The sequence below is a fragment of the Muntiacus reevesi genome, chromosome X (assembly GCF_963930625.1).
Source record: "Muntiacus reevesi chromosome X, mMunRee1.1, whole genome shotgun sequence".
In the NCBI taxonomy this organism is placed as follows: domain Eukaryota; kingdom Metazoa; phylum Chordata; class Mammalia; order Artiodactyla; family Cervidae; genus Muntiacus; species Muntiacus reevesi.
The window spans coordinates 139511789-139537684 of record NC_089271.1 but is presented as its reverse complement, the minus strand read 5'-3'; the positions used below and the strand labels follow the sequence as shown (position 1 = coordinate 139537684).

General features: G+C 39.2%; 1 protein-coding gene across 2 annotated transcripts in view; it reads left to right on the top strand.

Annotated features, from left to right (window-relative positions):
* Positions 1-25465, top strand: part of PAK3 (p21 (RAC1) activated kinase 3) — a 117783-nt gene extending 92318 nt beyond the window's left edge. For both annotated transcript variants that reach the window (XM_065917007.1, XM_065917006.1), the window contains 7 exons: positions 1537-1585; positions 1899-2011; positions 3844-3961; positions 5414-5513; positions 6087-6283; positions 21179-21316; positions 24844-25465. In XM_065917007.1, coding sequence (XP_065773079.1) covers positions 1537-1585; positions 1899-2011; positions 3844-3961; positions 5414-5513; positions 6087-6283; positions 21179-21316; positions 24844-24933 — 805 coding nt within the window. In that variant the 3' untranslated portion in view covers positions 24934-25465. The remainder of the gene's footprint in view (positions 1-1536; positions 1586-1898; positions 2012-3843; positions 3962-5413; positions 5514-6086; positions 6284-21178; positions 21317-24843) is intronic.
* The last annotated feature ends 431 nt before the right edge of the window (positions 25466-25896 follow it).

The following is a 25896-nucleotide window of genomic DNA, read 5'->3' as shown; positions in this document are numbered from 1 at the left end:
AATGGCTATTTAAATACCCTCACCGAGTGAGGAGGGCAGCAGAGTCCTTGGATTCTAGATCATGGAATAAAAGAACCTTAGTAATGAGACAGCCCCTTTCCTGTATTTTATAGGTCAGGGAGTCAGATGGCCTTGGACTGTAAACTGTATAACCTTGGGCAGGTTACTTAACTTCTCCCAGCCTCAGGCTTTTCATCTGTAACATGGGGGTAAAAGCACTTGCCTTACAGAAACATGGTAAGGATTGCACAAGATAATTTATATCAAATTCTTAGTGTAGAACACAATATACTCAATATATTATATGTTTACAATAACAATTGTGATCACCATTTTCTGAGTGAGAGGACTGAAACTCAGAAGGGGAAATGACTAGCCTAAGATCATATAGTTTGTTGTTAGGGCAGATAGTAAAACTCAGATCTCTGTTAGCAAATATTCCTTCTACTACACCACCTATTTTATTCCCTAGGAACAGGTAATGTTAACTTTTTATGCCTGTCAGAAATAGTTTGGCTGATCCACGGAGAGGAATGGAGAGGAAAACAAGGAAATAGATAACATAAGGAAAGAATTCCTAGAGTCAGAAACCAAAACAGCCAGGGAGATAACCAGAAAGCAGAGGAGAAAGAGCAGTTACCAGAGAGTTTAAATAATAAAATTGCAGCATTATAGTACCTGCTTAATCATAGAACGGACCTCTATCCTCATTCCTTTATTCACACAAACATGTCAATGAAATTGACTAAGCTTTTCTTTTTTCTTGAGGATGGCAGTAGGGAGGTGGTTCAGAATGCATGTGTGTTTCACAGAAAGTTCCCCTGCATACAGCTTTACTAGACAATTTCTATTTTCAAAGCAAGGGAACCGTATAACTGAAGTTAGAATAGAAGCATAAGTACTACCAAGACTTAAGGAATGATAGACTTTAAAAGATAGTGGGCTGGAGTGAAACCTAAGAGTAGAAGCTATTGAGAAGTTTAACAAAAAGGAAAAAAGGCTTAAGAGTAAAGCCACGTTGTTATTCCTCCGTATGTTGATAATATAGGTAATTACAGCGTTGGGAATGATTGATTGTTAGATGAAGATATTCTTAAGAATTAGAAATATATGAAAAAGCCAGTCTGTCCATCTGTTAAAAGCAAAGATTAATTTACAGTTGTCTAAGCAAAAGATGATATAATCTTTCCTAAAGTATTTAATCGAGGCCTGCAGTATTGGTTGTGCAACGTTCAAGGAGTATTCAAAATATTCCAGGAGTTTCCTAGAAGGAACAAGGCCATTTTGCTCAATTCATGACTGCCTAGTTCCATGGCACACATAACATCTGATTAGAGTTTCTGACCCACCAATAGAGATACATTGTGATAGTTTGGGAAGCAATTACTATACAAAATGGTTGTTCCTTTTGTACTTCATCCTTTAATCTTGAGTTTTCTGATTTCCCTCTCCTGAAAATAGTTACATATTATTCCAAATAAAATATACTGATAACACTTCAATTGCTTATTCATTTGATAACTTTTGCCTTCACAGGGCCTCAGGTACTGTTTATACAGCGCTGGACATTGCCACAGGACAAGAGGTAAGCATTAACATTCATTTCTGACTCTTACTTTCCTTTATTCGTATTGATCAGAATTCTTCTTTGATGGCATTTGTGCCTGACAAAATGGGTAGCACTGGGTTGACATAAGTTTCCTTCATTGATGTCCAAAGTATCTGCTGTGAGTGATGAGTTCATGATTGACCAAAGAAAAGGAGCATGGGTTTGTGGCATTAAGAAAAATCCTAGTAAGATAAATAATTTGTATGTCTGACTCTGTTGCTGAAAAATATGGATGCTTGTGTTTAGTCTAATGATGGTAATTCATTCTTATCTTTTAATCATGATTCAGGTGGCCATAAAGCAGATGAACCTTCAACAGCAGCCCAAAAAGGAATTAATTATTAATGAAATTCTGGTCATGAGGGAAAATAAGAACCCCAATATTGTTAATTATTTAGATAGGTAAGTTTTTTTTTTCATCATATACTTGTTTTCTTTATGGGATATAATTTTCATGGTCAGTTATTTAGGATCTATTCATTTAGCATCCATTCTGCAAATATCTTTCAAATGCTACAAAACAGCATCAGCTTTATTGCTAAACTTGTACCCACTTATCTTTGTCCACCCATTAAGCATTTGAAGACACATTTTATGGTGTTGCTTCTAAACATGAGCAGTTTGTGTAATTTTCTTTTGAAGACTGTGGTTCTGTGTTGCCAGGAAACAGACTATGGCATATAGTAGAGAGCTGTGGTGTTTAAAACATTTAATCAAGTGTTTGGAGCCAATGCAGTCTCTGGCTATCTAAGTAAAGAAGACAGACTACAATGGCCCTGCTTTAATGGGTGCTTTGTGATGAACTGACAGTGAGGTCTAGGGAATTGAGACTTTAATCTCAAACCTTTTTCCTAGACCAGGTAATTAATGTCTCTTTCATCAGTTATGTTAGCAGTGTGTTATTAATAGGTGTTTAAAAACAGCACTAACTCTTGTGATTTAATATCTGTCTCATTCAATTTCAATGTGTTTGTTTAGCACCACTGTACTGTGTACTCTGGGTTGATACAAAGGAAATAAGACCAAGTCTACAACCTCAGTGAGCTTAAGATCTTGCTTTCTGTGTTTTATACCAGGTGGACCAGTGATACAGAAAGGAGGCAGAAGAGGGGCCAAAACAAGTGTCATTTAGGGGCCAACTTCAGCAGAGTCACTTTTCTCTGCTTTTGTAATTTTGTAAAAACTGCATTTGTAAAAAATGCAGATTTCTAGGCCGTTCTCCATAACTACTGAGGTATTTCATTTTTGTGAAATGAGAATTTTAATGAGAATTTTCCTTTTGAACAAGTTTTCTGAGTGAATCTTATGGGCGCTGCAGCTTGAATACCACTGGATAGAAAGTCTTGCTTCATACTGACGTCAAGCTGGGAGCAGGATAAGATTGTTGGGATTGTTCCGTTCATTGTAATGCCTCTCTCTTGCTAAACAGCGGGAAAGACAGACCTGATCATACTGTTAAAATGCCTTCACATTATCCCAGGGGTTTGAATTTGCTCTGGTGACCTGCCTTCCCATACTTGATCATGTGGGAGGTGCTCCTCAATACCTACTTAAAGATAATGGGCATGTGATAACCGACTTCTATCAGAACTGAGACTTCAGTGCAGTAAATCCATTGCCAACTTGAATCTTTTTGATTCTCTTTTTAAAAATTTATTTATTTCAATCAAAGGATTAAAAATTACAATATTGTGGGTTGTAAAGGATTGTAATCCAATAAAGGATTACAATATTATATTGGTTTCTCCCATACATCAACATGATTCTTTGATTCTCTTTGATTCAGTGAATATCTGAAGATTACAGTAATTAATTGAGTAGCATCAAAAATAATGCTGAGATGTGAGTGCATTATCCTATAAAATTGTGTCATGGGGCAGTTCAGTCCAGGAGGTCAACACTATGGCTTGAATGATCCAAAAGGGCTATTCACCAATCCTGTTCATTGAAATTAGCTTTCTACAGTGGAATGACTGACAATAGTCAGTCACCAAAGGCTTCCTTGCTCTTTTCCTTCCTTCCATGGTGCACTTTCATCTCATGATCCTTTGATTTCCATGCATATTCTATTCTAAGATAAAGGAAGTGTCTCATAAGCATAACTGATATTTTCCTCTTGTTATATAACATGACCAAATGCAGAGACTGACTGCACATTGCCTTCTTAATGGAAATATAGAAGGGTCTCCACTTCCTTAGGCCTGAGTCAATGTCTTTTTCCTCTCTTGTTGTAGCTACTTAGTGGGTGATGAACTGTGGGTAGTCATGGAATACTTGGCTGGTGGCTCTTTGACTGATGTGGTCACAGAGACCTGTATGGATGAAGGACAGATAGCAGCTGTCTGCAGAGAGGTAAGAAAATAGAACATTTTTGACTGATGAGAACACCCACATTGGCAGTTTTTTATCTTTGATTATTCAAACTGTTTATAACATCAAAGTATCAATAGCGCATCTTTTATACTAAAAAACAATTGAAGATCCTAACAGCAATTTAAATCCTAACCCTCTCTCCCCAGCTCCTTGTTTATTTTAGTTGCTTTGTGATGGATCTTTCTGAATTCTATTATACCATTCACGGGGTACCATATCTAAGCCTGCCTAATGGAGTCTTGGTGAATATGGAAGTCAGTAATGTTGACATGGAACTTCTTCCTGGTTGGGGGAAATTTTTATATGATAGTTATTTTGCCTTGTCTATGCAATATAAGCCATGTACATATACAGATCACATTATAACCCCATCATTTTATGGAAGGCAGCTTACACGAGGTCCTCCCTCAGTCCAGAAAGTAGTTGCTTTCACAGTACAATCTTGAAACTCCCTCAGACCCCTCCAATGGGTCTGAGTGTCTGCCTGTTTTCTAGTAACAGTGACATATCCCCAGGTTCAAACTAAACTTAGGATATTTTGTTATATTAATTTTCTCAATATTTAAAAAAGAACACTCCTCATTGGAGTCTTATCTTGAGCATTACACTCTACCCTCTATTCATTGAAGTTTTCTATAGACACAAGTAGGAACTCTGACCCACTGAAACTTGAAAATCAGTGATAGTAAAACAAAGCCAAATAATGTCAGCTAGCCTTTCATTGTTTTTTATTTTAAGTTATTCACTTAAATTTCCTCCTTCTGCTGTCCTCTCATTCCCATTTCTTCCTCCCCAAATATGTACACATATCCACCAAATTCATATATTTTCTATTCATACAATAAATCAAACTTAAAATATTCAGGGGATTCTTCAGCCTTTAGCCTGTGGTTTCATCTTTTAGTATTACAACACAAAGCCATTTCCAAACTAGTACTTATAGTTACTTCAGAGCCTAGAAGTGGTTCCTGAACCTGGCTATCTGTCCATCAGAACTAGCTTGGGGCACTAGTTTTAAATGCAGATTCCTAGGTCCCACTCCAGATCTTCTGAATCTAATCATATCCCAGATGCAGTTGCTTACTATATGTGTAACAGATCAAGCCGAATCCATATCCTCCAGACAAGTAGATCCAAGTATGATTATAGTAATTGGTTCATTCGACTGTATTAACAATGTAGTGCTACTTACCACACCATCACTTTTTGTGGCCAAGTCTGATTCAGGAGCTTTCATATGTATAATGCTAACTTGCATCACTGATACATCAGTGATGTTTCATGGTAACATGATTTCAAAATGGCTTTGAAACATTTAATTTATTTCACCTGACAAGCTTGTACCTTTGCCCAAAATTTATCTAGAAATGAAATGCATTTCTAAAAACATTTTGTGATATAACTAGAACTTTTTTCTTCCTGATACAATAGTGCCTCCAAGCTTTGGATTTCTTGCACTCAAACCAAGTGATCCACAGAGACATAAAGAGTGACAATATTCTCCTTGGGATGGATGGCTCTGTCAAATTGAGTAGGTATTATGGTTCAGATGGCATGTGAGAGAGTGTCAGAGGATTTATGCTTTTTTACTGTCTATCTTGAGAAGAAAAGGGCTCTTGAGAGTGAGGGTTTGAAGGTATTTAGAGGCCAGTTTGAGGTGAAGCATTTTTTCACATTATATTCCTGTATTGTGACCAGATTTGGGGAGGGTTAATAGTTAAGAATATCTAGTGGTTTCTATCTGCTGGATGACAAATACCTAATCTGTAATACATAATTATACTATAATAGTCAAAAATAATACTAAAACATAATAAAATCTTAAGATTAAAAATAAAAAAAAAAAATAAAAGAAAGATTCTATAAGTTAGAGGGAACAATATGGGGAGGGAACCAGGATTGAGGTCTAGTAAAAATGATATCACTCAGTTACTTCAGACTAGTTTAAAGTCTGGAGCAGCTGAGAGATCGGATAACAAGAGGATATGAGTGAGGCAGTTGCAGAAGCTCAGTGTCTAAAGGAAGGTACAACCGTATCTGAAAGTGACCTCTCGTAAAAGAAAAATAAGTTGAGCTGATTTTAACTGACTTTTGTTTTCTGCAGCTGATTTTGGGTTCTGTGCCCAGATCACCCCTGAGCAAAGTAAACGAAGCACGATGGTGGGAACTCCCTATTGGATGGCACCCGAGGTGGTGACTCGAAAAGCTTATGGTCCGAAAGTTGATATCTGGTCTCTGGGAATTATGGCAATTGAAATGGTAGAAGGCGAACCCCCTTACCTTAATGAAAATCCACTCAGGGTAAGTAAAAAGAAAACTCAAGTCCTTCATCCCCAGGGAAGGGGAAAAAGCCAAATGTCATTTCTTGTCTCCACTAAAAGTCACCAGAATGGGCTCTTTGATGGGACAAGTGACATAGAGGCTCCAAATTGTAATTTTCAAAATTACTGTGAGTTATTATTTTCTGTTTCTCTTAAGATGTCTCCACAGTTTTTTTCAAATGCTTTGATAACACTATTTCTAATGTCAGGGGTCTTTAAAATTCTGTAGCATAATTTTCTGCTGTCAAAAAAATATATAGCTTTTTTTTAAAGCAAGATGTGGGAAGAAAACAGTATTTTTATCACATGCCACAGTTAAATGATCTATATAGGAAATACTTACTTTTAGCAAAGTAAATAAATGCATTTCCAGAACAGCTGAAATTTTTTAAATTAGATTTTGTTTCATTATCAGTAATGATTTATTGAGCCACAGCAGCTTGGTGGATATTGAATAGAGCACAAGATAGACACAGTACCAGCCTGGCAAAATCACAAACTTAATTAGACTGTCAAGTTAAAAATGAATGGAAATTGTTTGTGTTGGATAACTCAGTTTGCTACTGCAAAATCAGAGGTTAGATCCTTATGTGGTCTGGTTACTTCTACGAAGAGAAAAGCTCCATTTTGGAGCCTAACACCCATTCAGAGAAAGGCAAAGGAATATGAAAGAAATGCTTGCTCAGTGCAGAAGTGAGCCAGGAGCTGTTTTGTTGAATAAAGCCTAAAGGTAAGTCAGAAGCTGTGTTATATATATAAAGGGCATCACACTATTAAGAAAAGGAAACATGTACCAATTCAAATTCTAATCTCAAATCCTATGCAGAGTGCCAGTGCCAAAGGCATCTTGCATATTGTTGGCTTCCTTACCACTAGGAGTCCAAAATTGAATTTTACCATTAGTATATAAAAATCATTGCCCTTAGTACATGGTTAAGCGTTCACACGTTCAGCTTATAAAATCCATATGTAAGCCAAATATATGTGGCTTTCGGTACATGTAAAGAAACTTACAGACTAATTATCTAGTTATTTTGAAATGGAGCCGTTTGAAATTGGGAGCTGCATTCCCTGTATATGGAGAGGGGGACAGTGTCCCCTTTGCCCCTTCCTAATTCTTCTCTGCTAGTTGGCCTCTTGTCTTAGACCCGGCACTGATTAGAAAATAACAGATAGGAGTGAGTGCCCTAATGACTGCTATGGGCTATTGCTCTGGGCTCATGAAACAATCTGGAAGTGAGACATGCACAGTGATTAGCTGCCTGCAGGGCTGAGTGGAAAAAGAAGGGGCATTTTCCCACTGTTTGTGGGTCAGTCCTCCAGGAACTTAATCAAACCCACCCCTGACCTATGGATAATTACATGGGCTTGTCCTTATTGTCTAACCACCTTTGCCCTTTAAGAAGTAGCAGTGAAAGAACACACCAGGCCTCTTGTTTCCATGGATTTCCTCCTCTAAGTCTTCAGAGTTTGGAGGCACTAAACTAAGATTATGGCTATTTTGCTTTCTGCCTTCTAATGAGTAATTTACAGCTTGCAAAATTTCAGGGTTAAATAAATGGCTCTGTGAAGCAGTTGGCCTCAGTAATGTATTTATTACCTTCTTCAGTTCCCCAAGTACAATTGATCGCTCTTCAGCAAGGCTGTTAATTGTTAGAAAAAAGGAAACAAGTTGTAATCTTTATGGGCATCTTCTAGCCTGGGATTAGAGCTAATAATTAACAGCTTGTCTCTTAGGATCCGAAGCCTTGTATCTAAACAAGTACTTGTAGATTAACAAGCCACAGGTTCAGGAAGCCTACATTACAGCTATAACAAAAAGATCCGTCAGAAAGACCACCCTGTTGAATTCCACTGATAAGGATTTACTGTAACTATGCTCATTATTCTCCGTGTGTGATCAACCTCCAGTGACTCAATCCAGTCTGTATGGAGGCAGCCCTCTATTTGTTTGCCAGGGGTCACAGGACGTTTTAAGTTTTGATTTTGAATATGTTGTCCTCCTGTTCTCTTAAATAAAATCCAGTATCCCTGGCTATATGCCCTTATTTGGGATTTGAAAAATATAGTCACTGAACCGCTGGAGAGGTTGGACAGAAAAACACATACCATGACCTTATTGGAAGCCTGTGTTTTCTTGAATTCTGGTGACCAGAGCGTGTGTGGAGAAATAGAAAATGGCAGAGCTGGCTTAGTCCTTCTTTCTTTAACATCCTTCCAAGACTACCACCTGTCTACCACTTTAGGCTTTGAAGATGAACAAAAGGAAGGAAGTGGAAGTGAGACAGAGTGGTAGAGTGAAGTCTAGCATTTTAATATGAAAAGCATTTGGCCTATGGAGTCAGGCAGATTTGGGTAAGTCCTGGTTCCACAACCTGCCAGCTCTGTGACCTTCAGCAGGTGACCCAAAACCTCTATACGCCCTGTTTCCTGTGTGTAATTGGGGACAATATCTCTCTTGCAGAGTTAGTATGAAATCTAAATGAAATAATGCATGTAAACACCTAGCGCAGTGTCTAACTCATTGTAAGGAAAGAGAGAAAGAGATTTATATATCAATCGAAAAGTGAGAAAGGAAACAGAACAGATGCTTAGAATACTTTTTACCCACTCATGAAGGGAGATTGGATTCCCCACTCCCCCCAAGCACTTCCCTTCCACAGTAGCATCCTCCTGAAGAGTGGAAGGTCCTACACGGTTCAGTATAAATTACCATGAACGGGTTACACTGAGGAGCAGAAGTTACTGCTGGGACTATACATTCAAAGGCTGTTGGCATTTTGCTGTGGCTTGTGTGTGTGTGTGTCTCTGTTGTGTCAGTTGGAACTGAGCAAGCCCTCTTGGAATATTGCCTGTTAACATATCACTGATGCAAGGAATTAGCTACTTTCCTCCCTAGTTTTAAAGCAGTTGGGATTTTTTTTAAAGTAAATTGCTCTGTACTAATTGACCTAATTTGCTCATAAAAGGGCTTTTAAAGGTTAAAGAGTTGTTAACTGTACCAGTGTTATAAGGTTAGTACTCTTTCAGAGACAGAGGGGAGACAAGTTCCTCACTGCCTGAAGTCTGTGCACTCAACGTAATTGGCCTTGAATGTGTTGTTCTGTGACCCACAGCCATTTTTGGTGCAGCCTCCAATAATAAAGTGCCTTGTTCTTTCTGTTCACCAAAGTGACTGAAGTCAAATTCGAACTTTCTCTGTGGATATGCAAATCAAATGTTGGTATACTGCTCCTCTCCTCAACTTGTGTGTTCGTTTGAAGATATCTTTTTATAAACCTATGATTATAATGACCTGATTCTAAATAAGGAGGCACAATCATTTCCATAAAACAAATCTTTGGTTTGTTGTTGTTGTTTTTTCCTCACCACTAAGAGAGTGCCTCTATTAACTTGGCATTCCACATAATGGGGCTGTTCTTGTCAATGGGTTTGAGGGATTTTGGTGTTTGTGAAACGTTTCAGTGATATCCAGTGGAGGATCCTACTGGACCCTGTGGGTGGAACCCCTTTTCTGTGTAACTTTCCAGACCTTTATCCTACTTGAGATGAACTTTAGTTGTTCTCTTTCTACCCTTGCTTTAAGCAACTGTGAAGCCATATCAAACACTGGATCTTTGGAAGACAATTATCAGTATCAAAAAGAGATATCTGAAGGCTAAAAACAGTATTTAGGAGAGTATGGGATCCACCTATCTTATACCAGTGGTTCTCCTCCTTGATTGTACATCGGAATCCCTGTGAAGCTTCAAGAACCAATGAGGTCAGGTTTTTACACCAAGGACTAGAGCAAATAGCAATGCAAAGCTCTGTGTCTAGCTCTTTGTAGAACCCTGTCTAAAAAGAAAAAACCATTCTTCATCAGCCCTCTTTGAGCCTGGTTGTTCAACCAGAAAAGAGCATGCTCTTATTCTGGGCACATTTCTCCTTTTCATCTAAAAAAGACATCATGAATTACTTTGTTAAAATCCTGGCACATTCTGGCATTCTTTGATTTACTGTTTCCAGCAATGCTATCAAAAAATAAATGACATTAGTTCAGCATATACCTCCTTGCTATGCCAATTTCTTTTTCAGTTTTGCTTCTCCTGTAAATGGAGTCCATCATTACCACCTGATAGCTGTTGTGTACATCACATGTATTGGTGATAATAAAGCCATCAGTCTGACTGCTCATAATTAGGAGTGTATAACCTGTATGGTGAGAGAGAAGGGTGGAAGAAGTATCAATTGAGACCTGTTGTCTACAGGAAGAGGCTCCCTACTCCCCCATCCCCACACTTGAAACACTGCACAAGTGTTAGTTTCTTCTTTTTAATTTTAGAACTAGGGGAATTGTGGTTAGCTTATATGCCTAGAGAAGAGAATTAAGCAGAATAGAATCTCTAGCACTAAAAAGCAGCAACTAAGGGCCAAAGTGCTTTGAGCTCCCTCCAACCACTGGAACCTGTGTTGTGGACTGGAATGTCTGGGTTTGATGGAATTAAAGTCAAATATAAACTTCCTGAGTGCCAGAGAAGCAAGCGTACTTTGCTAGCACTCTGTCAATATTGTTTTGAATGTATTTCAGGAAGAGCTGGGAGCATTCCCTTCTTTTTCCATAAGCCTCTATGGAACAGCAAGCTTTATTGATGGTTTGTTGACCCTCCGCCTACTTTGAGGGTAAACCTATGCCTAAAAGGAGGGGCGAGTTGGGATAACGGCAACTAAAATAATTATAGAACAGTAACAGAGGCTCTTTTTAATCAGAAAAATATTGCCTGTCAAAACATAGATAGCTCTTAAGACTCATTGGTTGTCAGGAATTTAACATAGGAAAATGGGACCTAGCCATAGGAAAGCTGCAAGTCTCATTTAGATTGTAATTCAGAAGCAGACAGTTCAAACCAGTGATTTATGATCCAGAAGACAGCCAAAGGAGAAACTGATTCCACAGCAAACAAAAGTCTGAGACTCTGACTAGGCAAAGATGAGGCAAAGAGAAATTACAAATGTGGTAACCAGGGACCTATTGTTGGCCAGGACTGATATTCCTTTATCATGTGAGTTGAAGAGTAAATTCTGTTCCCAGGTCTACCCATCAGGAGCCCCATGATCTTGCATAGATTACTTCTTGCTGGGCCTCATTTCTTTTTGCTTCAAACAAGTGGAATTTGACAAGATTACTGCTTACCCGTGAACTCTGTGAATTCCATGGACTCCTAGAATTCCATGGAGGTCCTTGGGGCCCAATGGGGAGGTCATGTGGTTCTCAAGTCCACCAAAATAGTTCCCTCATTAACTTGTTTTCTGTAGCAGGCTTCCACATGAAATTTAGTTAAATAAAGAGGGAAACTCATGGGTCTCTGGCTCTGATTCTGTTTTCTTAGACTGCAGATATGCTCCAGCCTCCCATGAGTGCCAGGAGGGCCCAGGTTTGAGTCTGTAGGAGGGCTTCTAGAGTTGTGATCTTCAGACATCTTGAGTGGAGGGACTTCCCTGGTGGTCCAGTGGTTAAGACTTCATGCTTCCAATGCAACGGGTGTGGGTTTGATCCTTGGTTGGGGAACTAAGATCCCACTTGATGAGTGGCATAGCCAAAAAGAAAGAAAGAAACAAAGAAAGCTGTTTGGAGACATCTCTCTCATTATCTCCTGACTAAGTCTGTATTCCATAGAGTGGAAAGAACCCCATTTCCCTACCAAGAAAGACACTCGATCGTGATGCAAATGAAACATGCTGCATGTGGGGCTGGGTAAGAAGCCAGGGAGGAGCACAACAGTGATAAAGCTGTTGCAGGGACCCATTTTCGACACTGGCTTGTACTGAGAAGATGTGCATGTTATTGTGTACAGAGCTGTTCAGCTGATGAACTACATATAAAACAGAAGTTGCAGCCAGTTTACGTAGGCAGTAATGCATGTTTCACAGATCATATCACAGTCCAGCTGGTTTTTGATTCTAACATGGTAATTTGGAAAAACCCCAAAGAATCAGGGACTTAGTACCTTCCTGCTCCAGTGTTCTGAAATGAGACCAGAATAAACATATAATGGTAAACAGTACTTTGAAACTAGAAACTAGGTGTGGGTTGAAGAGAAAATGGGAGATGAGGAAGTTGACAGACCACATGTTAGATGATGTTTTGAGAAGTTTTATGGGAGAAGGACCAGAGAAATGGGGAGGTAGCAGAATGGATCCTAGGATCAGGTCCCCTTGACCTCCCTGAATTGTGGAGCCTTTATCTTCGTTTCTCTTCCTCGTCACGCCTCCAGCCACCTTCTCTCCCCATGATCCTTTGGCCCTAGTCCTTGCCCTGTGTTCTGCTACCTCTGCTTCTTACAACTTTTCTCCTCTACCTCCTGCCCCATTTTGCTTTCCTGCTTTTCTATCTCTATGCCTATCCCTCTTCTACTTCCAGACCCCTTGTGGTTCTCAAGCTTGGGTGCTTCCTGGGCTGCCCAGGGTGTCTCCCTGAGCACACATAGCCTGCTCCACATTTCTTGACAAACACTATTAATCCTGAGATTAAAATGAGCATGTACATTGTTGGAGTCATCTGGTCTTTATTTTCTGGCAATAGCCAGTTTTTTATGCTTGAAAGGAGCACTCTAAAGGTAGTTTAACACCTGTTGGTGGTACCTAATTACCTTTTACCATCAACCAATAAGGGAATAGATCTGTAATAGCTCAATTTTTAATGACTTTTTAAGGATTAAACAATAACAGCAGAGCCCCCCACCATGTATAATTTAGTGACAGATGAGACCTACTATACAAGACAAGTCAGGAACTAAATTAGAGCACAGTGCTTATTCAGTTATCACACTGAACTGTTGGGTTGACTAAGTCAAAATAGGGAATACAACATTAGTTATAACAACTTTTTTGTAGATTTGGCCACATTTACTCTCTTCTTAGAAATGTCAGGGCCTTTAATGAAATCCATAAACGCATCAGAGGCAGTAATACACTCTGGCCTTTAACCTCTGAAATCCCAGGTCAAAAGTAACCTCTAAGTCATAAGGTGTCAAGTCACTTGTTGCCAAATCTCTCCTATAAGACACTCAAAGGTAGTTGAAAGGAATCGGGGCATAAGTAGGTTATAGGCAACAACCAGAAGACACACTGCTTATAAACACTCAACATATATACAGATACTGGTGAATACAATAGGAAACCTAACTGGGCCTTTTGTCCCCATTTCCAAGTTTAATTGTAAAACGATTGACCTCAAAAGGGTCCATCTCCTTTGTTAAAGGTAGAGGTGGAGTTACAAATGCTCAGTGTGTCTCATCTCTCTTTTTTTTTAGTTGAAGTTTCAATATCAGGCTCTCAGAAATTAATAGAATGAATGTACAGAGAAGTAGAAGAATACAGTAGACCCGAAAAGCACCATGAACCAATTTGACATAATTAAGATTTATACAATTTTCATACAACAGTAGGATACAAATTCTATTCAAGTTCCCATAGACTGTAAACTAGGAGATTCTGAAACATATCCAGGGACATAAGACCATGGCTTCTTAAATATAGCCCTCATTTAAAAGTGAAAGTTTAATTTACAAATACATGAGTTTTTAAAGTATCTTTGATATTAATTTCTCATTTTGACATTATTTTCTCATTTAAATGCTTTCTTCTCTGCAGTCACCCTCCAGGATTTTTCAGTCTTCTAACTTTATTGAGGTTTTCAATAGTTAAGTCACAGAGCTCTCTTGGTAAATGTCACACTGCATTTGAAAATATGTGGGTTATTTTCAAATCTTTTGATATTGGTCTCTAACATAATTCCACAGTAATAAGAGAACAGACTCTGTATGATCTCAATACCTTTAGACCATGAAATTTCTGTACCTGGTCTTATATCAGTATGTCTCATCTCTTGAAGAGTCCTTGTCTGCCTCTGCTTACAACAACCACTATCACAGCAGTTGGGAACTTTGTGAGGTGGTGCTGTGAAGTGGTCAGGCATATGGACTCTGGGCTCACACTTCCTGGATTCAGATACTGACTCCCTCATTGCTAATTGTGTAATGTTGGGCAAGTTATTATGTTAACCCTACCACCCTCAGTTTATTCATCTGTCAATTGGTCATAATCGAGTATAACTCAGGGGATTGTTGTATGAATCATGTGAGCTAATAGTAATCATTCAGTAAATGGTAACTAATAGTATTTCCCATGAAACAGGATTTATACAGATATTAAGATATAGATGAATAGCCCTCTTGGTCTTATTGTTACATGGTTTGTTAAATAGATTTTTATGGGCTAGTCTGGGAGCCTGTTCACTATGTATAACACCATTTCCACGGGAAAATGTATTTTGAGTTCCAAATATTCAACTTAGAAAGAAATGTTCCACCACTCTCCTCTTTGTAAAGGGAGTCTTTATATCAGTGCTGGGGCCTCTCAGGGTTACTAACTTATTTCCATGTGAGTCTCCTGTTTTGTTTCTAACCTAAACTTTACAAACTGTTAAAATGAACTGAGTCACAAACTGAAGCTTTTTAATTAAATGGTTAGTCCAGTTGCAAAACTGCCTTAATGAAAATGTATTGGGTACCTATGGATTGTTTGGGGACCTCTTTGGAGAAATGTGGTAACTTCTAAGATGACAGCTTTGATCTTTTTTAACTGAGGAAATTGCCAATAAGGTAAATTGAATTATTCCTCCAACTGGGTAAAGTCGTGCTGAGTACTTAGGTAAATTTAGTTGCACATCAGGATCCATAGAAAACTGCAACATTTGTTTGTTATTTGACAAGGGATGTAAAGTTATTAAGAATTCCAGAACACCAGAAACTTTTAGGTAATATGTATATCACAATGAAGAAAGGCAATATTTTTTGACCAAAGGTTGTCTGTCTAATATTATAAATAAGGTCAGTAGGTCATGGGGGCTATGTTGTCTCACCTTAGGAATAAAACAGACCTTGTTAAATGATGTAGCAGAAGAAAAATCAAGAGCTCTTTCTATGTTCAAGATCAGTCAGAGAAGACTAGGTTTCTGTGTTTCCAGTTCCAGAGAGAACTAATTGTCTTCACTTGCTCTCTGGGTTTGCCCACAACAGATGACCATGTTGTGGTGTTCTCCAGTTTTCCCTCCCTTTGATGGCGTCCCCTTACCTACATTGCTCATGGCACTCTTTTCCTTCTCTCACACTGAAAAGTTGGGTAGTCAGAAGTTCCCGCATTCCAGGCCTATTCAACTCAGAAAGGGTGTCATTCTCTATGTATCTTCTTATATGTTCACTCATTCGCTTTAGCTTCTGAGCTTTAATACTTCGTATGGCAAAGTCTGTCATATTCCCATCTCAGTGAGATTTATTTATGCCTTTTGGTTTTCATTTCATTTAGCAACAAAAATATTTATTGATCACCTGTTTTGAGCCACTATCCACAAAGATCCAGAGATGCTTGTGACACAATTCCTACCTTCACAGTTTAGGGAAATAGACCTGTGAACAAGTAACAGGTATTCACCCTTGAACATGAAAACAGATATATAAACAAAGGGATATAGTAGCTCAAAGGAGGGGAGGGCTAACCCTATCTCCATGGTGACTGCCACCCCAGTTTGCTTGGCATTGAGAGATGTAGAACCTTCAGTAGTAAAACCCAGGACAGTCCCTGGAAAAATGAGGTGGTTGTTCACCATATCTATCTGGGAGAGATTGAGAAGACTTTACAAAGGAGTGCCATTTGAAATAGAAATTAAAGGGCAAGTAGAAGTTCACCAGGCACTAAAGGGAATAGCATTTGAGGCAGATATGAAAGAGCATTTCTTATTATAGGAATGAAGAACTAATTGGCATGAATAGCATGTGAGCTTTGTCTAATACATGTATGTATGTGAAAGTGGGGGAAGCAGGGTTCTCAGATGAGAAGAGAGGAGAACTAGAAAGGGAGGCAGGGGCCAAATCATGGAGGACCATCTATGCCATGCAAAGGAATCTTTACTATGTCCAGTGTTTTCAAACAGCTATAGTGACCCCTTGGTTCAAATTAAACCTTGCTTGGAAGCATAGTGAAAGTGAAAGCTTCTCAGTCGTGTCCAACTCTTTGCAACTCCATGACTATACAGTCCATGGAACTCTCCAGGCCAGAATACTGGAGTGGGTAGCTTTCCCTTCTCCAGGGAATCTTCCCAACCCAGGGATCGAACCCAGGTTTCCTGCGTTGCAGGCAGATTCTTTACCAGCTGATCCACAAGGGAAGCATAAATAGATAGAGAATAAAATAAGTATTTCTCTGATTGAAACACATGTGGTACAGGGTCCTAGAATCTCTCCATCTATCTTCTTCCCCCACCCCTTTTACCACTTAGCTAGTCTTGAGGGGAATTTGGGGGAGTACAGTTTGAAAACCATGCCCATGGACCACATTGTTGTTGTTATAGTCACTAAGTCTTGTCTGACTCTTGTGACCCCATGGACTGTAGCCCTCCAGGCTCCTCTGTCCATGGGATTTCCCAGGCAAGAGGCAAGAATACTAGAGTGGATTGCCATTTCCTGACCCAGGGATTGAACCTGCATCTTCTTCATTGGCTGGCAGATTCTTTACCACTGAGCCACCAGGGAAGCCCTCTGTGGGCCATAGAGAGCCAATAAAAATTGCTAAAGCAGAAAAATAGTTGCCATGATGAGATTTTGGATAAGACAGATTGTTCAGGAGGATGGACTGAAGAACACAGAGGCTTAAGTATGAACAAAACCTATTGGAGGCTATTGTAACAGTAGGGACAGAGGAAAGTGGATGGGTATGAAAGACATTTCTAAAGGTTGCATGAATTGACGCTACTAAAGTTGGGGGAGCGAAAATTTTCTAGATGAAGAAGAAGGAGAAGTCAAGTAGATTCTGGGTTTCTTACTCAAGAAGCAACCAACTACAAAGGAAATCTCTAATCTCTTTTTTTATTGAGGCATAGTTGATGTACAATAATAAGTTTCAGGATTACATCATAATGATTCACAATTTTTAACATTTGTATTCCATTTATAGTTATTATGAAAGATTGGCTATATTCTCTGTGTGGTACAATATATCCTTGTTGCTTATTTATTATTATACATAGTAGTTTGTACCTCTTAATTCCCTTCCCCTATCTAGCCCCTGCCCCTTCCCTTTCCATACTGCTAATCACTAGTTTGTTCTCTATATCTGTCAGTCTGTTTCTGTTTTGTTACATACACTCATTTGTTTTATTTCTGAGATTCCACATGTAAGTGATATCATACAGTATTTATCTTTTTCTGATTTGGTGAGTATTATGTTGAGTGAAATAGTGAAGTGAAAGTTGGTCAGTTGTGTTCGACTCTTTGCAACCCCATGGACTATACAGTCCATGGAATTCTCTAGGCCAGAATACTGGAGTGGGTAGCCTTTCCCTTCTCCAGGGGATCTTCACAGCCCAGGGATCAAACCCAGGTCTCCCGCATTGCAGGCAGATTCTTTGCCAGCTGAGCCACAAGGGAAGCCCTTGTGAGTAAAAAAAGTCTAGTCTAATTATTGAGCCAGGCTTCCCAGGTGGCTCAGGGGCAAAGAATCCACCTACCAATCAGGAGACACGGGTTCGATCCCTGAGTCGGGAAGATCCCCTGGAGAAGGAAATGGCAACCCACTCCTGTATTCTTGCCACTTGCCTGGGAAATCCCATGAATAGAGGAGACTGGTGGGCTATATAGTCCATGGGGTTGCAAAGAGACAGACAGGACTTAGTGACTAAATAACAGCAGTTTGTGAGCCAGCCCATTTTCTTTTGAGCTTTCACTAACTTAGATAAAAACCAGAATGTGGTAACTTGTGCCTAGTTTGATTTTCTTCAATCTTTCTTCAGCTAAGATTTGACTTTGCTAGGAAAATCCTTTTTGCTCTGATCATTGTATTGCCCACAACTGGTTTTGTCTCTCATTAGCAGGGCAGTGAGTAGCAGTTTTCTTTTTACAAAGATAGGGCCCAGTTTACACGCAAGTTCATTTTAAAGTTAATTATTTGGAACGCTGAGTGCATTTTCCCATAGAAGCGGCATTATGCCTAGTGAGTAAGTTCTCAGGCCAGTCCACAAAGGCCAGTTCCGCTGTAATATAACTGAAAGTGTGGATTTCTGCAATGGAAATTAGTTGGAAATATGTACTGTTGCAATTAAAATGAAAACAATAGCTGAAAAAGAAATTGTCTGGGTTTTTGTTTCCCTCAAGGGGTGGTACTGCATGAAAAGCAGATTTAATCCTAGGAGGACAAAGAGAAATAGCTGAGGACTTTTGTGTAAACTGAATGGCACAGCTTTTTAGATTTTATTTTTAAAATAGTATTTTGGAGGATTTTTTAAAATAAAGCAGTCACATTCATTGTAGAAAATTCGGAAAATTGAAAAAAATGTTTTCAAAGATTACATCATTAATAATCCTGGCACCCAGGAGGAACCATTGTTCACATGTTGGAGTATTTCCTATCAATCTTTTTCTTAGTACATGAATTGAAGAGAGGTGAGAAAGACTTGAGTAGAGGTGTATATATATATACTTGTGAGGAGCAGTATTATTTGGAGTAGAATGTATTGAGCTAAGAAAGGTGAGACGAAAAGTGAGAAAATGAAACAGTGTGGCATGTACACAGACTTAGGGAGAGCAGAAAGGGAGAAAAGAGATGTGTTTGTTTAGGATTGGTTTTGGCTACAGAACAGAAAAAAAGCAAGCAAAGGGTGCAGAGGTTGGCAGAAATTGTGCCCAGCTGAAATAAGAGTGTTTTAGGAGGAGGCAGCAAATGTCATTTGCAGTAACAATTTTCTTTTAATAACAGAACAAAGATGGCTTGTGAGGACAGGTGCTCTGAGCATTAATCATTAGACCCATTGCTTAATGGGGTGGAATAAACCAGTTCTGAAAGTGTGGTCCTAAAACCAGCAGTTTCAGCATCAACAGGATGCTTGTTAGAATGCTAATTCTCAGACCCCTCTCCAGATTGATCTGTTTTTAACAAGCCCCTCTAGGTGATTCCGATACATGCTATAGGTTGATAGCCACTGGATGAAGTGGCCCTTCCTAACCTTTTCTAAAGTACATCTGTGGAGGTTTCTGGAATGGAGGAGAGATGTTCTCACCAGCTGATGAAAACAGGCCTGGGAAAAGACTTTGATAGAAATGTTTTTGATAATAATATTCAGAGCCATGGTGGGAAAATTTGCTACAAAGTCCAAGCCAGTTCAAGAGGGAACGTGTCTTCATAATAGTTAGGAGTCTGGTTGCATAGGCAGGCATAACCCTGCAGGAAAACTCCTGTGTATCCTTCAAGACCCTAATCAAATGTCAAGCTCCTCTGTGAAGTGTTCTCTGAGCTATGGTGTCAATGACTTCATCCTTGTATTGACTTGGCACTTGCAACGTTCCTCTGATTGGCTCTTGTCTCACTGTATGGTGGGTATATGTAAGTCTCTCTTCTTCACTAAACTGTATGACCTTTGAAAGTGGGACATTCCATTATTCATCTTTGAATCTTCAGTGTCTAATACGATTCCTGATATGTACTTAATACTCTAGAATAATTTGCTTAGAGGAGGCATGAGGAATGGCCAGCTTTTTATGGCTGTCAGGAGCTCAGAAGCCTTTGAAAGATGAGTTTACTTTTGTGAATTAACCATGGTCTTGAGTCCAGCTGTGTGCCTTGAAAGTTAGGGCCCTTGATTCTGTCAGCACACCATGAGTTGATCTCTCTCAGTGACCTCAACTAAGATCTCAGAGATATATTAGCAACTTAGTATGTTACAGTGGGCTTCCCTAGTAGCTCAGGCAGTAAAGAATCTGCCTGCAATGCTGGAGATGTGGGTTGGATCCCTAGGCTGGGAAGATTCCCCTGGAGAAGGAAATGGCAACCCACTCCAGTATTCTTGCCTGGAGAATTCCATGGACAGAGGAGAATGGCTGGCTACAGTCCATGATGTCGCAAAGAGTCGGACATGACTGAATGACTCTCTCTCTCCAACACACACACACACAACTTACAGTAGGATACAGGATTACTAATGTCAACTTTTCTTATATTTTCTATTATAGCTAGACTTTCATGGGAAACCTAATTAAAATCTATAGGGGTACATCTACTCCAGGGGATCTTCCTGACCCAGAGATAGAACTCAAGTCTCCTGTGTCTCCTGCATTGCAAGTAGATTCTTTACCCACCAAGCCATCTGGGAAGCCCCTGTTCATCCCTGGTCTACTCACAAATATTCTCCAATCAAGATAAACAGTTAGTAAATTACAATCACCTTTGCAACTGTGCCTTCCAGAGGTTATACTTATATCAATGTGTTCAGATGTGTGTGTGTATTTCCCTAACTCTGTGGTCACAGATTCCCAGGCAGTTCCTTGGTTTCATTTCCTAGGTAGCTAATGACAAATTCATTTTATATGGATTTTACTGGCTTCCCTGGTGGCTCAGATGGTAAAGAATCTACCTGCAATGCAGGAGACCCAGGTTTGATCCCTGGGTCAGGATGATCCCCTGGAGAAGGAAATGGCAACCCACTCCAGTATTATTGCCTGGAGAATCCCATGGACAGAGGAGCCTGATGGGCTCCATGGGGTGGCAAAAGAGTCAGACACGACTGAGAGATTAACATTTTCACTTTACTGGTTTAGCTCTCAGAGGACAGCCTTACAACCTTATTTCTAAACTATTGAGGGTAGGGCACCTCACTGTTCCTCAGTTACTGCCAAGAGTAATCATTTCTCAGTGTTATAGAAACTTTGCAGTGTATGCCAACGTCATTCTCTAAAATGGAGTTTTTAAGACCCAAGGTAAAAATCAGAAGAAACTGGATGTGTGTCTTCTGTGTCAACTCACGATCCTAATATGTGTGTGCTGAATAGATTTTTCTGATTTTTTTCTACAGGCCTTATATCTGATAGCCACTAACGGAACTCCAGAGCTGCAGAATCCTGAGAGACTGTCTGCTGTATTCCGCGACTTTTTAAATCGCTGTCTTGAGATGGATGTGGATAGGCGAGGATCCGCCAAGGAGCTTTTGCAGGTGAAAATTAAATAGGACAGTTACAAACAGAGAGTCATTATATTGAGCTTTTCCACCTCGATGTGTGACAGTCAGAGAACTCTGTTGAGAGATGCCTAGTTCGAGTTAGACGCTAACCATTTGATTTGAGATCACAGGCACAGAAATATAGGCATGCATCTAACATGTAATGGATTGGCATGTGGCCTTTCTTCTGAGAAGTTGGCAGTTTAAACTAGAACTCTCTTTTGTTCTTCCTGGAGTCTTATTTTGCAAGGGGAAAAAACAATGTGAACCTCTGGTGTTGCTGTTTTGTTCTAAACTTTGCTTGTGCCCCTGGATGTTGTACGCAGGTGCTCTTGGCCGGAGGTAATTCTCTACATAACTATGCAATTATTTCCATGGCATTTGCTACTCTAATGCTTTACTGGTCAAAGCCCCTTTGCTTGTGATGCCAAATGGCAGGCACCTGCTTGCCTGGGTGAGTACCATCCAGTGGTGAGTGCCTCTGTAACCATTTGTCCTTTTCATGGCTCTCAGGGATTCGTATATATGATGATAATTAGTACCTACTTGATACCAAATTTTTTACACATTTTATCTCATTAATTCTTACAACACTCTAAGATGGGTGTTATTAATCCCTGTTATGGATGTAGAAATTAAAGCTCATACAAGTATTGAATGCCAGAACTTGAATTTGAGCCCTGGATTGTCTTTCTTCCACACAAACCAATTTAGAGGGGAAAAAAGCATTTACATTGATAAAGCAATGCATGCCCAGGATCACTGCTGGGGATGGTTCCTCGGGGAAGAAAATAAAGATCTGTAATAGCCAAGCCAAGAAAAGTGACTACTTGTCCTCCCTGACTTTGGACACATAATCCAGTTAAACAAAAGGCATAATATTTGGTCATGCAGAGTGTGATTAACGATGGACTCAGTCTGTTCTCAGCCAAACAACAAAAAAATTTCCTATTGCTTCTGAACTCCTTCCAGAGACAGAGAGCCACACTCAGGTGAAAATACCTTACCCCAACCTAAGTCATACCTGGGATAAACCAATTTGGAGGAACTGGGAAAGCTACACTTTCTCTTTTCTGCTACCTGTGAGCATTTCACAGGCTGTCATGAGGCCTGAAAATGTCCTATCTGAAATAGCCCTTTACTAGTCCTCCCATTATTCCAGCCTCAAATTATAGATGAAAAGTTAGAACTTTTGAGTACATCATTTCCATGTCTTTTCACGCCTCTTACCACCCCACATACACATCCTGTATGCATTCCTATCATGTCTCTTTCAAGGATAAGTGAAAATACAGTTTCACTTAAGGTAGCTATACAGTTATATATGTAATTAAATCAATTATCTAGTTAACTAGTTAATTCCTTACTTAACAATACTTTTATCTGAACCAGTCAGATTACTGATGCAAAATGATATTTTGAGAAGATTGAAGAGTGTGTTTGTTGCATCTTTTGATTTTATACATGTAAGCTATGATCTGCGTATTACCTTAAGTCCATATTACTCCATTCTCTGGCTCTAGTCCATTTTAGAGGTTGGAAAACAGAGACTTACATGTCATTCACACCACTGGAAGACTTGAGAAAAGACACAGATAAATGGATTTTTATAGAGCAACTTCTATTTGCAAGGTTTAAGTGCACTGGGTGATACAAATCTCTTAAAGGCGTGATTCCTACTCTTTAGAAGTTCACAGTCTCCTTGGGAATATGAAAAAAGAAAACAAGATTGTTCAGAGACTCAGTGGAACCAAGTGGTCATTTAAACAGTGAATGTCATAATTGATTAGAGATATGTGTCTGTGGCCTATAGCATTCAGAAGATGTCTGTGAAAGGGAAAGAGTTTGACTGGGCCTTGAAGTGATTGGCCTCCAACTAATAAAATAATATTTAAAAAAAAATAAAATAAAATTGATACACAATAAAAAAAAAAAGAAAGAAAGACAGATCAGTCTTAGATAGTTTAAGGGGGAAAGGGGAAGGAATTTCAGATGGAAGGATTATCACCTGATCAAAGGCATGTAGGCAAGGTTCAAAGGAACAGAAAATAGATAGTGTGGCTGAAGTAGAGTTCAAGTCAGGACAGCTGCAGGTGGCAGGACTGTAGAGAGCCTTGAACACCAGGCTAAAGCATAGGGGATGTAGGTAATGGGGAAACACTGAAGTCATCTGAGGGACACACATGATAGAAGCTTTGTTCAGGAAGATGAAGCTGGTGGTCTGCAATAAGAATTAGCAACAGAAACAAATGGAGGCAGGAAGATGGGGGGGAGGTTATTCTTATAATTCAGGATTAAGTTGATTAGGCCTAGGCAAAGCAAGAGATCATTGTAAAAGATATTGAAAAGGCAGCATTTGGCAACTGATTGCATGTAAAACATAAGAAGAACACAAAAGTGACTTCAGAATATCAAACCAATGGTAGCATTCAGCAAAAGCAGAAGTGATAGAGGATAATAATACACTGACTAACATTGATTGGCCTTGATATAGCTTACAAGAAACTGTCGCTTACCTCATTTAACCACTGTGATAAGCAGAGGAGTGGATTGAACCTAGGTATTCTGACTCCAAAGCCGCTATAGCTTACATCACATAACAGTATCCTGTTTGAGAAACTTCATAGTATAAAAAACTATATATTTTTAAAAAATCATTTATTTTTAATTGAAAGATAATTGCTTTACAATACTGTGTTGGTTTCTGCCATACGTCAACCTGATTGAATGTACATTTTTCAATGTTGAGTTCAAGGTGGCAGGAGAACATTCAAAAGGAAATAACCAACAGGCAATTAGAGAAATAGGACCAAAATTCAGGAAAGAGATCAGGTCACACAGTGGATATTTGGGAGTCATCTCCATAAGGCTGATGAGAGCTTGGTTGGAACCATGAAAAGGAATGAACTCTCCAAGAAATTAAGTTAGAAAAAGAAGATGATGAGAGTCAAGTTATACGAGGTGGAAAGAGGACGTGAAACCAGGAAGAAGATAGGGAGGGAGCAGTCAGTGAGCATGCATATAGAAGAGAACTGAGACAGTAAAATTTTACAGGCCCCGGAAGAAAAGAAGGAAGGGACATTCACTTGTATGAAGTATTGCAGAGCAACCAAGAAAGAAATGGCGGAGGCACACTATTGGGTTTAGCGGTTAGGAGGCCATTGGTTTCAGGGTCAAGGTCTCTAGTGGTCAACGGAACACAGTTTTTCAAGCACTGAAGGCTGCTCCAGATAAATTCATCAATTTAAGAAAATTGGAAAGTTAGACTCCCAAACACAGTAAGATTTTACAAGACATCTACTCTGAATTTCTAGCTCTGCCGGTCAGTTTCCCAAAGATTTCATGACACTGAAGGACAAAAACATCTGAAGAACAAAAGCTGGCGCTATGTTTTTTTAAATGATGTTTAATTGGATCCACAAAATACAAATTTTAATGAAAAAAAGGCTCCTTGCAAGTGTAAAGTAATATACTTGTTAGAGGAAAGAATTTCAGTAATTCCTCTGTTTTTCCTTTTGCAGCATCCATTTTTAAAATTAGCCAAGCCTCTCTCCAGCCTGACTCCTCTGATTATTGCTGCAAAAGAAGCGATTAAGAACAGCAGCCGCTAGGACTGCCAGCCTTACCCCACACCATCTCCCTCATGAGTAAGACTGAAATAAAACTCCGCTGCAGGAAAGATGGAAGAAAAGACAGTCAAATGGGGTGGGGTTTCTTTAACTTTGAGATGAATAGAAACTTCTTATAAGCCTTTTTCCTACTCCCTCAGATTATGTAATTTATTTGTAAGCCTGAATCGCGGCCCATACAGGGCAGCAATGTTGAAGTGACCATAAAAAGGTCACTTCCACCGTGAAGCGAAAGAGCCAGTAGTGAATCCCCTCATTTTGTGCATTCACTTTGAAGAAAAAAAGATTTCTCAAAGATGCACACTCCCTCTCCATAGTGTTGTGTTTGTTTTTAAGTTAGAGAGTAGTCCCTCTTGCATTCAAACCTCCTTCAAAACTCCTTACCCAATGTAATGTTTTTCACTTGCATTGTCATTAGATGTCCAGAAAAAAAGATGTCAAAACTTTTTTTTTAAAAAAAGAAAGTAAAAAACAAAAAACAAACAAGCAAACAAACAAACAAAAAAAAACAAAATGAAACAAAACAAACAAAAAAAAAAAAACCCAGAGCAAGTACTGTGTGAACATGTGGAAGTCCATGCCCTCATAGAGTTGCAATTTTTATTCTTCTTCTATAGTGGTGACTTGGTTTGTGTACCTGTTTTTCTGCATTTGTATTGGAAAAGGTTTCTTTTATGACATTTTCCAAAAGCAGAGAGGAATATGTGTGTTCAGGAAGGGCTTTTAAAAACTATCTAAATAAAGTTCAGATGGTGAAATCTTATCACATTTTCATGATGATGCTTAAGTGGTAGTTGATTTGTCATTTGTATAAACCTGCTTGCTCATCTTCATAATACCTGCAAAAAGACACACCAAAACTATGGCACTCCAGTTGGGTGAGTCTAGATCTTAAACCTAGGAAATCCTGATTGGAGAGGCCACACTTAAACAAAGATGGGGCTT